The 17,337-nt window shown below is 48.1% G+C and overlaps 1 protein-coding gene across 3 annotated transcripts in view; it reads right to left on the reverse strand.

Annotated features, from left to right (window-relative positions):
• LOC134927139 (serine/threonine-protein phosphatase 6 regulatory ankyrin repeat subunit B-like) overlaps positions 1-17,337 on the reverse strand; it is a 223,420-nt gene that overhangs the window by 18,704 nt on the left and 187,379 nt on the right. For all 3 annotated transcript variants that reach the window (XM_063921203.1, XM_063921202.1, XM_063921201.1), the window contains 3 exons: positions 13,760-13,966; positions 10,120-11,488; positions 9,151-9,300 (listed from right to left, as the gene is read on the reverse strand). In XM_063921203.1, the coding sequence (XP_063777273.1) occupies positions 9,151-9,300; positions 10,120-11,488; positions 13,760-13,966 (1,726 nt within the window). The remainder of the gene's footprint in view (positions 1-9,150; positions 9,301-10,119; positions 11,489-13,759; positions 13,967-17,337) is intronic.

A 17,337-nucleotide genomic window follows, 5' to 3' on the forward strand; every position in this document is an offset into this window, starting at 1 on the left:
TTCTACAGTCTGGTGTGGATATGGGCCTAAAGTTAGGCTCCATTAAGGTGCAGATTTCGGCCTTATCTATATTCTTTCAGAAGGAATTGGCTTCTCTCCCAGAGGTCCAGACTTTTGTAAAGGGAGTGCTGCACATCCAACCTCCCTTTGTGCCCTCAGTGGCACCGTGGGACCTTAACGTGGTGTTACAGTTCCTTAAATCGCACTGGTTTGAACCTCTTCAAACAGTTGAATTGAAGTTCCTCACTTGGAAAGTGGTCATGTTATTGGCCTTGGCATCTGCAAGGTGGGTGTCCGAATTGGCTGCTTTGTCTCACAAGAGCCCCTATCTGATTTTCCATGCGGATCGCGCAGCGTTGAGGACTCGTCCTCAATTTCTGCGTAAAGTGGTTTCGTCATTTCATATGAACCAACCTATTGTGGTGCCTGTGGCTACGGGTGACTTGGAGGATTCCAAGTCCCTTGATGTAGTCAGGGCGTTAAAAATTTATGTAGCCAGAACGGCTAGGGTTAGGAAAACAGAGGCGCTGTTTGTCCTGTATGCAGCCAACAAGGTTGGCGCTTCTGCTTCTAAGCAGACTATTGCCCGCTGGATCTGTAACACGATTCAGCAGGCTCATTCTACAGCTGGATTGCCAGTACCAAATTCGGTAAAGGCCCATTCCACTAGGAAGGTGGGCTCTTCTTTGGCGGCTGCCCGAGGCGTCTCGGCATTACAGCCGAGCAGCTACTTGGTCGGGTTCAAACACTTTTGCAAAATTCTACAAGTTTGATACCCTGGCTGATGAGGACCTCCTGTTTGCTAAGTCGGTGCTGCAGAGTCATCCACACTCTCCCGCCCGGTCTGGAGCTTTGGTATAATCCCCATGGTCCTTACGGAGTCCCCAGCATCCTCTAGGATGGAAGAGAAAATAAGATTTTAAACCTACCGGTAAATCTTTTTCTCCTAGTCCGTAGAGGATGCTGGGCGCCCGTCCCAGTGTGGACAATTTCTGCAAGACTTGTATAAAGTTGTTGCTTACATAAGGGTTATGTTACAGTTGAGATCAGTCTCTGGCTGATACTGTCTTGTTCATGCTGTTAACTGGTTTATTATATACCATGTTGTACGGTGTGTATGGTGTGGGCTGGTATGTATCTCGCCCTTAGATTAACAAAAATCCTTTCCTCGTACTGTCCGTCTCCTCTGGGCACAGTCCTAACTGAGGTCTGGAGGAGGGGCATAGGGGGAGTAGCCAGTGCACACCCATTCTAAAGTCTTAGAGTGCCCATGTCTCCTGCGGAGCCGTCTATACCCCCCCTTCCCCCCCCATGGTCCTTACGGAGTCCCCAGCATCCTCTACGGACTAGGAGAAAAAGATTTACCGGTAGGTTTAAAATCTTATTTTCTTGCACAGCGGAACACTGGAGTGAGTGCGGGAGTCTGGGGGAGCGGTAGAAGAGCCTAGCACCAACACTGGACATATATGTAATTATGTACCCAATGGTCTGTATATACAGTACACTGGTTAGTGTATGGAGTACTGTTTTAATTATTAACACTATAAAGATAGTGTATTGTATAGACTGTATCAAACACATATAAACTAATATAAATAACAAAGTGGCCAGGAAAAGGTTAAACGTCCCATAATAAATAAATACATACATATAATAGAACCAATAGGAGACAGAAGGGTTCCTGTCTATAGACAGACAGTTAAAAGATAGACAGTCAATAGTTAGACACTATATGGTCGACAGTCAAAAGTCAGACAGGGTCAAAAGTCAGACACAAAAAAAAAAAAATTTTTTTTTTCTGGGTTATTTTTTTTTTACAACTTTTGCCTCATTTACTATCCATGTCACAAACTATTACCTTTTAGTAAAGTTGTGGTGAGTGAAGCAGAGCGAGACACCGAGCCTGAAGCGTGGTGAGCGTAGCGAGCCCGCGAGGGGACGAATTTCACAAAATTTGGGTTAAAATAAGAATTTACTCACCGGTAATTATATTTCTCGAAGTCCGTAGTGGATGCTGGGAACTCCGTAAGGACCATGGGGAATAGACGGGCTCCGCAGGAGACTGGGCACTCTAAAGAAAAGATTAGGTACTATCTGGTGTGCACTGGCTCCTCCCTCTATGCCCCTCCTCCAGACCTCAGTTAGGGAAACTGTGCCCGGAAGAGCTGACATTACAAGGAAAGGAAATTTTGAATCCAGGGTAAGACTCATACCAGCCACACCAATCACACCGTACAACTTGTGATAACCTTACCCAGTTAACTTAACAGTATGAACAACAACTGAGCCTCACTCAACGGATGGCTCATAACAATAACCCTTAGTTAAGCAATAACTATATACACTTATTGCAGAAAATCCGCACTTGGGACGGGCGCCCAGCATCCACTACGGACTACGAGAAATAGAATTACCGGTGAGTAAATTCTTATTTTCTCTGACGTCCTAGTGGATGCTGGGAACTCCGTAAGGACCATGGGGATTATACCAAAGCTCCCAAACGGGCGGGAGAGTGCGGATGACTCTGCAGCACCGAATGAGCAAACACAAGGTCCTCCTCAGCCAGGATATCAAACTTGTAGAACTTTGCAAATGTGTTTGAACCCGACCAAGTAGCTGCTCGGCAAAGTTGTAAAGCCGAGACCCCTCGGGCAGCCGCCCAAGAAGAGCCCACCTTCCTTGTGGAATGGGCCTTCACCGATTTTGGATGCGGCAATCCAGCCGCAGAATGAGCCTGCTGAATCGTGCTACAGATCCAGCGAGCAATAGTTTGCTTTGAAGCAGGAGCACCCAGCTTGTTGGGTGTATGCAAGATAAACAGCGAGTCAGTCTTCCTGACTCCAGCCGTTCTGGAAACATATATTTTCAAAGCCCTGACTACGTCCAGCAACTTGGAGTCCTCAAAGTCCTGAGTAGCCGCAGGCACCACAATAGGTTGGTTCAAATGAAACGATGACACCACCTTTGGGAGAAATTGGGGACAAGTCCTCAATTCTGCCCTGTCCATATGGAAGATCAGATATGGGCTTTTACATGACAAAGCCGCCAATTCCGACACACGCCTAGCCGATGCTAAGGCCAACAGCATGACCACTTTCCATGTGAGATACTTTAGTTCCACGGTCTTAAGTGGCTCAAACCAGTGGGATTTCAGGAAATCCAACACCACGTTAAGATCCCAGGGCGCCACTGGTGGCACAAAAGGGGGCTGAATATGCAGCACTCCCTTAACAAATGTTTGAACCTCAGGCAGTGAAGCCAGTTCTTTTTGAAAGAAAATGGATAGGGCCGAAATCTGGACCTTTATGGACCCCAATTTTAGGCCCATAGTCACCCCTGACTGTAGGAAGTGCAGGAAACGACCCAGTTGGAATTCCTCTGTAGGGGCCTTCCTGGCCTCACACCAAGCAACATACTTCCGCCATATACGGTGATAATGTTTTGCTGTCACGTCTTTCCTAGCCTTTATCAGCGTAGGAATAACTTCATCCGGAATGCCTTTTTCAGCTAGGATCCGGCGTTCAACCGCCATGCCGTCAAACACAGCCGCGGTAAGTCTTGGAACAGACAGGGCCCTTGTTGCAGCAGGTCCTGTCTGAGAGGCAGAGGCCATGGGTCCTCTGTGCGCATTTCTTGTAGTTCCGGGTACCAAGTCCTTCTTGGCCAGTCCGGAACAATGAGTATTGTTCTTATTCCTCTCTTTCTTACTATTCTCAGTACTTTTGGTATGAGAGGAAGAGGAGGAAACTCATATACCGACTGGTACACCCACGGTGTCACTAGGGCGTCCACAGCTACCGCCTGAGGGTCCCTTGACCTGGCGCAATATCTTTTTAACTTTTTGTTGAGGCGGGACGCCATCATGTCCACCTGTGGCAGTTCCCATCGGTTTGCAATCAGTTGGAAGACTTCTTGATGAAGTCCCCACTCTCCCGGGTGGAGGTCGTGTCTGCTGAGCAAGTCTGCTTCCCAGTTGTCCACTCCCGGAATGAACACTGCTGACAGTGCTTGCACGTGATTCTCCACCCATCGAAGAATCTTTGTGGCTTCCGCCATTGCCATCCTGCTTCTTGTGCCGCCCTGGCGGTTTACATGGGCGACCGCCATGATGTTGTCTGACTGAATCAGCACTGGTCAGTTTCGAAGCAGGGTCTCTGCTTGACTCAGGGCGTTGTAAATGGCCCTTAGTTCCAGTACATTTATGTGGAGAGAAGTCTCCAATCTTGACCACAGCCCTTGGAAGTTTTTTCCCTGAGTGACTGCCCCCCATCCTCGGAGGCTTGCATCCGTGGTCACCAGGACCCAGTCCTGTATGCCGAACCTGCGGCCCTCGAGAAGGTGAGCACTCTGCAGCCACCACAGAAGAGACACCCTGGCCCTTGGGGACAGGGTGATCAGCCAATGCATCAGAAGATGCGATCCGGACCACTTGTCCAACAGATCCCACTGAAAGATCCTTGCATGGAACCTGCCAAAGGGAATGGCTTCGTATGAAGCCACCATCTTTCCCAGGACTCGCGTGCAGTGATGCACCGATACCTGTTTTGGTTTCAGGAGGTCCCTGACCAGAGATGCTAATTCCTGGGCCTTCTCCACCGGGAGAAACACCTTCTTCTGTTCTGTGTCCAGAATCATGCCCAGGAAAAGCAGACGCGTCGTAGGAATCAGCTGCGACTTTGGAACATTCAGAATCCAGCCGTGCTGTTGCAACACTTCCTGAGAGAGTGCTACGCTGATCAACAACTGCTCCCTGGACCTCGCCTTTATGAGGAGACCGTCCAAGTACGGGATAATTATAACTCCCTTTCGGCCATTACCTTGGTAAATATTCTCGGTGCCGTGGACAGGCCAAACGGCAACGTCTGGAATTGGTAATGACAGTCCTGTACCACAAATCTGAGGTACTCCTGGTGAGGTGGGTAAATGGGGACATGCAAGTAAGATCTTTGATGTCCAGCGACACCATAAAATCCCCCTCTTCCAGGCTTGCAATAACCGCTCTGAGCGATTCCATTTTGAACTTGAATTTCTTTATATAAGTGTTCAAGGATTTTAAATTCAGAATGGGTCTCACCGAACCGTCCGGTTTCGGTACCACAAACATTGTGGAATAGTAACCCCTTCCCTGTTGAAGGAGGGGGACCCTGACAATCACTTGCTGGAGGTACAGCTTGTGAATTGCCGCCAGTACTACCTCCCTTTCCATGAGGGAAGCTGGCAAGGCTGATTTGAGGTAACGGCGGGGGGGGGGAGTCGCTTCGAATTCCAGCTTGTATCCCTGAGATACAATTTGTATAGCCCAGAGATCCACCTGTGAGCGAACCCACTGGCTGCTGAAGTTTCAAAGACGCGCCCCCACCGCACCTGGCTCCGCCTGTGGAGCCCCAACGTCATGCGGTGAACTTAGTGGAAGCAGGGGAGGACTTTTGTTCCTGGGAACTGGCTGCATGGTGCAGCTTCTTACCTCTACCCCTGTCTCTGGCAAGAAAGGATGCGCCCCTGACCCTCTTGCCTTTTTGGGAACGAAAGGACTGCATTTGATAATACGGTGCTTTCTTAGGCTGTGAGGAAACCTGAGGCAAGAAAGTCGACTTTCCAGCTGTCGCTGTAGACATGAGGTCCGACAGACCGTCCCCAAACAATTCCTCACCCTTATAAGGCAAAACCTCCATGTGTTTTTTAGAATCAGCATCTCCTGTCCATTGCCGAGTCCATAAGACCCTCCTGGCAGAAATGGACATAGCATTAATTCTAGAGCCCAGCAGGCAAATGTCCCTCTGAGCATCCCGCATATATAAGACGACGTCTTTGATATGGCCCAGGGTTAGCAAAACAGTATCTCTGTCGAGGGAATCTATGTCGTCTAACAGAGTATCTGTACACGCTGCTACAGCACTACACATCCAGGCTGAAGCAATAGCAGGTCTCAGTAGAGTACCAGAGTGTGTATACACTGACTTCAGGATAGCTTCCTGCTTTCTATCCGCAGGCTCCTTTAGGGCGGCCGTATCCTGAGACGGCAGGGCCACCTTTTTAGATAAGCGTGTCAGTGCCTTGTCCACCCTAGGGGATGTTTCCCAACGTAACCTGTCCGTTGGCGGGAAAGGGTACGCCATCAGTAACCTCTTAGAAATCACTAATTTCTTATCAGGGGAACTCCACGCTTCTTCACACAATTCATTTAATTCATCAGATGGGGGAAAAGTCCCTCTTGGTATTAACCGGGTTACTCTCAGAAATGTGTGATACATCTTTCATTGCAATAATCATGTATCGGATGGCCTTGGTCATTTTAGACTGTAAATGTGCCTCATCATCGTCGACACTGGAGTGTCGGCATCTGTGTCAACCATCTGAGATAGAGGGCGTTTATGAGCCCCTGACGGTTTCTGAGTCGCCTGGGCAGGTGCGGGTTGAGACCCCGGCTGTCCCAAGGCTGCAGCGTCATCAAACCTTTTATGTAAGGAGTTTACATTGTCATTTAAGACCTTCCACATATCCATCCAATCAGGTGTCGGCCCCGACGGGGGCGATACCACACTTATCTGCCCTTGCTCCGCCTCCACATAACCTTCCTCATAAAACATGTCGACACAGCCGTACCGACACACCGCACAAACACAGGGAATGCTCAGACTGAGGACAGGACCCCACAAAGTCCTTTGGGGAGACAGAGAGAGAGTATGCCAGCACACACCACAGCGCTATATAACACAGGGATTTTCACTGCTAATAAGTGATTTACCCAATAGCTGCCTTTTTTGTATTGTTTTGCGCCTAAATTTATGTACCCCCCCCTCTCTTTTTAACCCGTCTTGTACCTGGATACTGCAGGGGAGAGCCTGGGGAGCCGCTTCCAGTGGAGCTGTGAAGGGAAAATGGCGCTGGTGTGCTGAGGAAGAAGGCCCCGCCCCCTCAGTGGCGGGCTTCTGTCCCCCTTTCCATGTAAAAAAATGGCGGGGGTTTTTACATATATACAGTGCTAGACTGTATATATGTATGTTTTTATGCCAAAGGTACTTCAATTGCAGCCCAGGGCGCCTCCCCCAGCGCCCTGCACCCTACAGTGACCAGAGTGCACCCTACAGTGACCAGAGTGTGTAAGTGTGCTGGGAGCAATGGCGCACAGCTGCGGTGCTGTGCGCTACCTTAATGAAGACAGGAGTCTTCAGCCGCCGATTTCGTCGTCTTCAAGCTACTGGCACTGCAAGGGGGACGGCGGCGCGGCTCCGGGAACGGACGATCGAGGACAGGTGCCTGTGTTCGAACCCTCTGGAGCTAATGGTGTCCAGTAGCCTAAGAAGCACAAACTAGCTGCAAGCAGGTAGGTTTGCTTCTCTCCCCTTAGTCCCACGTAGCAGTGAGTCTGTTGCCAGCAGAAGCTCACTGAAAATAAAAAACCTAATAAATACTTTCTTTACTAGTAAGCTCAGGAGAGCCCACAAGGAGCACCCAGCTCTGGCCGGGCACAGATTCTAACTGAGGTCTGGAGGAGGGGCATAGAGGGAGGAGCCAGTGCACACCAGATAGTACCTAATCTTTTCTTTAGAGTGCCCAGTCTCCTGCGGAGCCCGTCTATTACCCATGGTCCTTACGGAGTTCCCAGCATCCACTAGGACGTCAGAGAAAAATGTTTAAAAACACAAAAAAATATTTTTTTTGTGTCTGACTTATGACCCTGTCTGACTTTTGACCCTGTCTGACTTTTGACTGTCGACCATATGGTGTCTAACTAATGACTGTCTATCTTTTAACCGTTTATGAGCTATACCACACCCGAGACAGAACTGCACTTTCTAAGCACACATTCTCCCACCTCATGGTAAGGCTCCTGTTTCTTCTTCCTGGTAGGTACTCTCTGCTCCAGTGCACTGGTTGAGCACTGAGAGCCACACACACCAAACTTGGTAGAAGAAGCTGCTACCACTGGCATGTGTAGCAGCTCTGCTCTGTCCCTCAAACTGCAGCTTTAGTAATCATATGAATACTATTGATATTGTGGTCATAATTTGAGCCGCTTGTCAAGAAGAGGGGGCAATCAGGACCCTCCCCCCTGTATTTGCCTATGCAGCCCAATCACCAGTACTGACAAATCATCACATTTACCAAACACAACGTGACTTGTTGCGACTTCTCCAGTGAAACCCCCTAAAAGACTAAGGGCCTAATTCAAACCTGATCGCAACAGCAAACCTTTTCTTTAATGGGCAAATCCATTCTGCACTGCAGGTGGGGCAGATGTAACATGTGCAGAGAGAGTTAGATTTGGGTGGGATGTGTTCAATCTGAAATCTAAATTGCAGTGTAAAAACAAAGCAGCCAGTATTTACCCTGCACAGAAACAATATAACCCACCCAAATCTAACTCTCTCTGCACATGTTACATCTGCCCCACCTGCAGTGCAGCATGGTTTTGCCCATTAGAGAAAGATTTTGCTTTTGCAATCAGGTCTGAATTAGGCCTTAAATTTCTAAAAACTGTTCCTAAAATGCTCATTGTGACAATTGCAGCGATAAGTTTACTGTAGCGGATGCAGTTACAAGTTCAAAAGAAAATTGGGCGTGAAGACTTTTAGTGTTTATTGAACAGCCCCCTAAACTTTTCATGGTCAACAAAGTGGCCCCCTGGAGGACTTGACATGGCTACTCTAGAATCAGTATCAGTTATCTAGCACTGGCAGAGCATGCTGGAATTTATAGTCCCACAACAGCCTGAGAATGACCTCCTTACATTTACACATGCCATATTGGGACAAAATAGTCACCCCCAAAATACTGGGGCTATGCTAGCATAATATGAAGGGAATAAGTATATCATATTGATCTAGTACTAGCGTAATATACTGAAGGTATACAGCTATTGCTCTTCAAACGTGCATGAAATAATGACGCAGTGCAGGGAACATGTTATCACACTTAATGTCGGAGCCGTTGCTTCAACCAATAAATATACCCAAGTGACTAAGGCTCAGTCAGTTCCTGACCTAGCTTGTGCCGTCTGATTTTCTCTATCTGCCCCATCAGTTTAAATCCCCCCTCTCCTGAAATCTAGAAGCCGCACACGAGTGCATCCTTGTGGACTACGTTGGTTCATAAAGAGTTCCTGACCCTGGCTCGAGCCAAGGTTACAACAGAGAAAGGGTGGGCTACCTTCTGGTGAGACCTGCATGGTTCTCTTGGCAGTGGGTCTCATCCACTCAAATGACGTATGGGCGAGAAGGTCAATAGAGCGTGTGTCGGAGAAGCCATCCACATCCTCTTCAGTCATTAGAGTTCTGGCATTGGATGAGCACATTTTCCCTGCAATAAATTGAAAACATTTATTAAAAGTACAACAAAATAAGATCCGCTGTGTAGGAAGGAGAGATTGGCTAGGTATGCTTCCCTACGTCACACTGGCACCTGGCTATAACAATTAAAACCAATTTCAATTAAAGATGGAGATTTCTTCCAGCGATTATTCTTGGTTATTTACCATGGACGAGCGGATAGTAACGCTGTCTGATTTCTTGCTTTACACCAGGTCAAATGCAACAAGAGAGGTTAACCTGTACCAAGAGCAAACCCATACAATGTGCACCAAAACTGGCTTGGTGCATGCTGATGTAGCTGGATGGTCCTTATAGCACCCATCAAAGTACCTACCTACTCTCCTGCTCTTGGGACTTATGGGGCTTAAGTTTATGTAGAGATGCAAAAATGAGGAAGTCATAGGAATTCCCTACATTAGGTGACACCACTGTACTGCTGACCAAGGCCAGCTGCTCCAGGCCGTCCTGTCCACCTTTAGGGCTCAGATGAAGAGGACGAGATGGACCCGGTCACCCAGCCTTGCAGTACCCAATGCTCCAGCAGGAGCCAGTTTTAAGGTTTTAGTAAGGAAGGTTAATCCAAAAATGGACATTCATTAAATGTCATGTAAGCAGTCATATGACCATAATCAAGTGATGAGACATGTGGTAAGTGGGTAGGCTTGTGCCTCAAGGACATACACATGCAATAAGGTAGCACCGAGAGACGTCTCTTGACTTGGACAAAACACGTTAATTCATTGCATTCAGCTGTGACTTTATCAGTTTTAAAACACGGATCATATAAATCTAAAATAGTAAAACATACCTTTATGCTTGCAGAGGAGTTTGATGTAGTAAAATAGGTTGGTGAAAAGGTTAAAGGGAGACGGAGTTCCCGATTTCCTTGTCATATCCCTTATCAAAGTCGCTCTTCCAAATTTCCACTCAGTGTCTGACTGCGCTTGTATCCTTTGGTACGTGTCGCTCATCATCGCAATCAGCAGGTTGATCAGGACGATTAAGGTGACCACAAGGTAAACTCCAAACACAAAGCGGATGATAATGAAGGTGAACTGCGGCGTCCTGCTAAGAGACGGTAGACAATCGGGTTCCACCAGACCAAACAAGGAGAAGAACAGGAGGACCGTGATGTCAATAGGATCCTGAATACTGGAGCCGCTTCTATACACCCCGGTACCATTATGTGACTGGTTTGCAATGGGTTCCGGATATACAGGCTGATAGACAGCCGACAGCTGCATGGTGAAGGCGGCATGGAACAAGGCGAGGATTACTGCAAACCTGGTTAGGTCCTTGATCAGATCTCTGATGATGATGGCCCATGGTCCAAAGAGGTGGTGGAAAGTGAGGAACTCCAAGAACTGGATAAAGGAGAGCGTCATGGCGACGCCAAGAAAAATGTTCCTGGCGTAGAGGCAGTGCAGGCGATCAATTTCCGTAAACATAAACGCCAGTAAGTGGCAGAAGAAGGCAACAGTGGAGAACCCCAATGTGAACACGCGAACCCAGGCAAGACCCGCTCGATCTCCATGGTGCGTGAGCTCTGAAACCAAGGTTCCCAATAACCAAGCTAGCAGCAGCCACTCGTTCCAGGAGGGGACCATGCGTCCTTCATAAATCGGGCTCAGCGGAGGGTACACAATGGTCAGGATGAAGAGCACCAGCAGGAATATGTGCGATGCCAAGTAACTCATAAACTTCATGATGGGGATCCTGTTGAACCTGTGCTTGAGAGGTAGAGAAAACACCAGCCACACCGGGGGACACGCCAAAAAGGTGAAAAAGAGCAGGACCAGCTTCCAGGCGCTCCAGTCCAAGTTCCCATACCAGACCTCAGTCAGGTATTTCTGGACAGCGGGGTGTGCAACCACATCTTTCTGCTCACACTCAATCAAACAGTCCAGTATGGTGGTCCCCCGGTGATCCACCGCCCGGAGGATGTACCCCGCGTTTTTACTTCCAGATGCTATGGTCAGGAGATCTGTGGCCATGGTTTCACTGTATTTGGCAGCATTGAGCAGGTCCACCGCCCGCTCCTTCTCTTTTAAGGCAGTGATGTAGAACGCTCTGGACAGTTTCACCGCGGTGTCCAGGGGGCCGTTAGAGTTCAGGACGTACTCTTCTATGATTCTGTTGTTGTTCAGCTTTCCGCACACCATGAGATCAAAGACAAACTGGAAAATAAACAGGATAACATAAACCCAATGTGTTACGTATCTCACTAACAAAAACCAGCGCATTTCACCTCTGTGCAACTGGTGTCTGTACGTAGACTTACATGTATTACCGGGGTACATTAAAGTTGCTCATATGTACACGGAGCGTTTGTAAGCATTTAACTAAATCAGACACTAAAGTTAATTGTTGGCAATTTTTTCGTAGCATCAAAATTGACAATAACAATTTTTATTGAATTCAGTCTTTTTAAATCACAGGAAATAGTTTGTATAAAATCTACTGTGAAATCGTCCACAATTTAGAGATCATTTTACGTGATGTCATACTGCCGTATACAGGCTTTCCGCAAATTAATGGGGGCTGTGCCCACTTTTTATCTCCAAGGAAAATTTACCTGCTCCGAGTTTTGCAAATCCACCCGATAATGCGGACAGCAGGTACACTGAAAACAGTATCCGGTCTCTAGTCGATAATACTTAGGTCGGCAATGTCTAGGTCGACCACTATTGGTCGACAGTAACTCGGTCGACAGGGTTTCAATGTCAACATGTTCTAGGTCAACAGGTCGACATAAGTTTTTCCCAATTTATTTATTTTTTTGACCTTTTTCATACTTAACGATCCACGTGGACTATGATTGGGAACGGTAACCTGTGCCGAGCGCAGCGGCAGTGGAGCGACGCACCTTGTCCGAAGCATAGCGAGCAAAGCGAGACACGCGAGGGGACGCGGTGCACTCATTGGGCTTCCCGGTCACGGTATCCGGATGATAGATAGACAGTGTCTAGTTAGACAGTCAATAGATAGACACCATATGTTAGACAGACAATAGGTCGACAGGGTCAAAATGTCGACATGAAAATGGTCAACATAAAAAAAGTAGACAGTTTTTTTTATAATTTTATATGTTTTTTGACTATTTCGTATCTTCTCTATCCAGTGTCGGCATAGAGTTGGTTGTAACCTTGCGGCGAGAGCAGCGAGCCACCGAGCACAAAGCGAGCCCCGCGAGGGTACGCCTTTCTACAATTGGGGGTCCCAGATGACAAAACTATCCACACAAACCACAAAAATAAAAAATAAAGTGTCTACCTTTTTTGCGTTGACCATTTTCATGTCGCCTTTTTGATTCGGTCAACCTTCTGACCCTGTCGACCTAATGTCTGTCTAACATGTGGTGTCTATCTATTGACTGTCTAACCAGACACTGTCTATCATCCCACACCCCCGGTCACTGGGCCTAATTCAGACCTGATTGCTCGCTAGGGGTTTTCTGCGAGCAGATAGTCGCCGCCCACCGGGGAGTGTATTTTTGCTGTGTAAGTGTGCGATCGCATGTGCAGCCAAGTGGTACAAAAAAACTTTGTGCAGTTTCTGAGTAGCCCAGAACTTACTCAGCCGCTGCGATCATTTCAGCCTGTCCGGGGCCAGAATCAAACACCCGCCCTGCAAACGCCTAGACACGCCTGCGTTTTTCCAACCACTCCCAGAAAACTGTCAGTTGACACCCACAAACGCCTTCTTCCTGTCAATCTCCTTGGGATCGGCTGTGCGAATGGATTCTTCATAAAAGCCATCGCACAGCAACGATCCGCTTTGTACCTGTGCAACGCGCATTGCGGTGCTTACGCATGCGCAGTTCTGACCTGATCGCAGCGCTGCAAAAAATGCTAGCGAGCAATCAGGTCTGAATTACCCCCACTGTACAGAGAAAGCGACACCATTTAAAAAAACAACAACTCATGTCGACCTTTTGACCTGTCGACCTAGAACATGTCAACCTAAAAACCCTGTCCACCTAGTTACTGTCGACCAATAGTGGTCAACGTTGACGCTGTCGACCTAAGTGTGATCGGCCTCCATACCACACTCACTGAAAACAGCATATAAAAGTATCACGCATTATCTATTAACACGTTAGAACATGACACCTTTTTATATACAAAATACGTCTATATTTAGGTTCCTTTATGTCGTACATTAAACACGAGAGAGAAGGGACATCAGGACCGTCTTACAAGTTTTATTTTCAGCAAACATGTAATGTTTCTTGCCAGGCTTGGCGGACAAATATCCTGATAAGTGGGGACCGGTTACATTGTGATAGGATAGGATAGCTGTTCTGCTGGGCGGGGAGAGCCCCCGCTGTTAAATATTTGGTATGGGTAGAAAACATTCTCTATGATATTTGCTATTTTGAGGTCTCGGTAATAACACCCTGTAAGTACAAGATGACTTTTGCGGCGAGATGGCAGAATGTCAGTTACCTTCCGGTCCTCGGTAAGTCTGAGGGTGTTGTGGCTTTTCCTCAGCAGAAAGCTCACCACCTCCTGATGGTTGTCACCGGCGGCGTACTGGATCGCCGTCTTCCCATCGTTACACTCCAGCGTGGGGTTGGCACCGCATTCAACAAGGAAGCGGACGGCGTCTAGGAATCCGGACTTGGCCGCAAAGTGCAAGGGACACCAGCCGTTCTGTGTGCGAGACAGACAAACATCCAGTCACGTCAACCACAGGTTAACCCCCTGGCAGGAAATACTTATCAAGGAGGTCAAAGTACAAACCGCAAATCCTCCTGCGTCTAATATGCATCGAGCTAGATGCGTCATCTCATGGACAGTGATAAAATGGAGAGAGATAAAAGCACCAGCCAACAAGCTCCTGACATTTTTCAAAAACAGCCCGTGATCATGGGGTGCAGCCTTAAGTTCCACAAGATCAACGCTATAGGAAATAATAAGAATTTACTTACCGATAATTCTATTTCTCATAGTCCGTAGTGGATGCTGGGGACTCCGAAAGGACCATGGGGAATAGCGGCTCCGCAGGAGACTGGGCACAAAGTAAAAGCTTTAGGACTAGCTGGTGTGCACTGGCTCCTCCCCCTATGACCCTCCTCCAAGCCTCAGTTAGGATACTGTGCCCGGACGAGCGTACACAATAAGGAAGGATTTTGAATCCCGGGTAAGACTCATACCAGCCACACCAATCACACCGTACAACTTGTGATCTGAACCCAGTTAACAGCATGATAACAGAAGGAGCCTCTGAAAAGATGGCTCACAACAACAATAACCCGATTTTTGTAACAATAACTATGTACAAGTAATGCAGACAATCCGCACTTGGGATGGGCGCCCAGCATCCACTACGGACTATGAGAAATAGAATTATCGGTAAGTAAATTCTTATTTTCTCTAACGTCCTAGTGGATGCTGGGGACTCCGAAAGGACCATGGGGATTATACCAAAGCTCCCAAACGGGCGGGAGAGTGCGGATGACTCTGCAGCACCGAATGAGAGAACTCCAGGTCCTCCTCAGCCAGGGTATCAAATTTGTAGAATTTAGCAAACGTGTTTGCCCCTGACCAAGTAGCTGCTCGGCAAAGTTGTAAAGCCGAGACCCCTCGGGCAGCCGCCCAAGATGAGCCCACTTTCCGTGTGGAATGGGCTTTTACAGATTTTGGCTGTGGCAGGCCTGCCACAGAATGTGCAAGCTGAATTGTACTACAAATCCAACGAGCAATCGTCTGCTTAGAAGCAGGAGCACCCAGCTTGTTGGGTGCATACAGGATAAACAGCGAGTCAGATTTTCTGACTCCAGCCGTCCTGGAAACATATATTTTCAGGGCCCTGACTACGTCCAGCAACTTGGAATCCTCCAAGTCCCTAGTAGCCGCAGGCACCACAATAGGTTGGTTTAAGTGAAATGCTGAAACCACCTTAGGGAGAAATTGAGGACGAGTCCTCAATTCTGCCCTGTCCGTATGAAAAATTAGGTAAGGGCTTTTATAGGATAAAGCCGCCAATTCTGATACACGCCTGGCTGAAGCCAGGGCTAACAGCATTACCACTTTCCATGTGAGATATTTCAAGTCCACAGTGGTGAGTGGTTCAAACCAATGTGATTTTAGGAATCCCAACACTACATTGAGATCCCAAGGTGCCACTGGAGGCACAAAAGGAGGCTGTATATGCAGTACTCCCTTGACAAACGTCTGAACTTCAGGAACAGAAGCTAGTTCTTTTTGGAAGAATATCGACAGGGCCGAAATTTGAACCTTAATGGACCCTAATTTGAGGCCCATAGACAATCCTGTTTGCAGGAAATGCAGGAATCGACCCAGTTGAAATTCCTCCGTAGGGGCCTTCCTGGCCTCGCACCACGCAACATATTTACGCCAAATACGGTGATAATGTTGTACGGTTACATCCTTCCTGGCTTTGATCAGGGTAGGGATGACTTCATCCGGAATGCCTTTTTCCTTCAGGATCCGGCGTTCAACCGCCATGCCGTCAAACGCAGCCGCGGTAAGTCTTGGAACAGACATGGTCCCTGCTGGAGCAGGTCCTGTCTTAGAGGTAGAGGCCACGGGTCTTCCGTGAGCATCTCTTGAATTTCCGGGTACCAAGTCCTTCTTGGCCAATCCGGAGCCACGAGTATAGTCTTTACTCCTCTCCTTCTTATGATTCTCAGTACTTTTGGTATGAGAGGAAGAGGAGGGAACACATACACTGACCGGTACACCCACGGTGTTACCAGAGCGTCCACAGCTATTGCCTGAGGGTCCCTTGACCTGGAGCAATATCTGTCCAGTTTTTTGTTGAGGCGAGACGCCATCATGTCCACCTTTGGTTTTTCCCAAAGGTTTACAATCATGTGGAAGACTTCTGGGTGAAGTCCCCACTCCCCCGGGTGAAGATCGTGTCTGCTGAGGAAGTCTGCTTCCCAGTTGTCCACTCCCGGAATGAACACTGCTGACAGTGCTATCACATGATTTTCTGCCCAGCGAAGAATCCTTGCCACTTCCGTCATTGCCCTCCTGCTTCTTGTGCCGCCCTGTCTGTTTACGTGGGCGACTGCCCAACGTGATGTTGTCCGACTGGATCAATACTGGCTGACCCTGAAGCAGAGGCCTTGCCTGACTTAGGGCATTGTAAATGGCCCTTAGTTCCAGGATATTTATGTGAAGTGACGTTTCCATGCTTGACCACAAGCCCTGGAAATGTTTTCCCTGTGTGACTGCTCCCCAGCCTCTCAGGCTGGCATCCGTGGTCACCAGGACCCAATCCTGAATGCCGAATCTGCGGCCCTCTAGGAGATGAGCACTCTGTAACCACCACAGGAGAGACACCCTTGTCCTTGGAGACAGGGTTATCCGCTGATGCATTTGAAGATGCGATCCGGACCATTTGTCTAGCAGATCCAACTGAAAAGTTCTTGCGTGGAATCTGCCGAATGGAATCGCTTCGTAAGAAGCCACCATCTTTCCCAGGACCCTTGTGCACTGATGCACTGACACCTGGCCTGGTCTTAGGAGTTTCCTGACTAGGTCGGATAACTCCCTGGCTTTCTCTTCCGGGAGAAACACCTTTTTCTGTACTGTGTCCAGAATCATCCCTAGGAACAGCAGACGTGTCGTCGGAATCAGCTGCGATTTTGGAATATTTAGAATCCATCCGTGCTGTCGTAGTACTATTTGAGATAGTGCTACTCCGACCTCTAACTGTTCTCTGGACCGTGCCCTTATCAGGAGATCGTCCAAGTAAGGGATAATTAAGACGCCTTTTCTTCGAAGAAGAATCATCATTTCGGCCATTACCTTGGTAAAGACCCGGGGTGCCGTGGACAATCCAAACGGCAGCGTCTGAAACTGATAGTGACAGTTCTGTACCACAAACCTGAGGTACCCTTGGTGAGAAGGGCAAATTGGGACATGGAGGTAAGCATCCTTGATGTCCAGAGACACCTTGTAGTCCCCTTCTTCCAGGTTCGCTATCACTGCTCTGAGTGACTCCATCTTGAACTTGAACCTTTTTATGTAAGTGTTCAAGGCTTTCAGAT

This window comes from Pseudophryne corroboree, chromosome 5 (assembly GCF_028390025.1).
Source record: "Pseudophryne corroboree isolate aPseCor3 chromosome 5, aPseCor3.hap2, whole genome shotgun sequence".
NCBI classification, from domain to species: Eukaryota; Metazoa; Chordata; class Amphibia; order Anura; family Myobatrachidae; genus Pseudophryne; species Pseudophryne corroboree.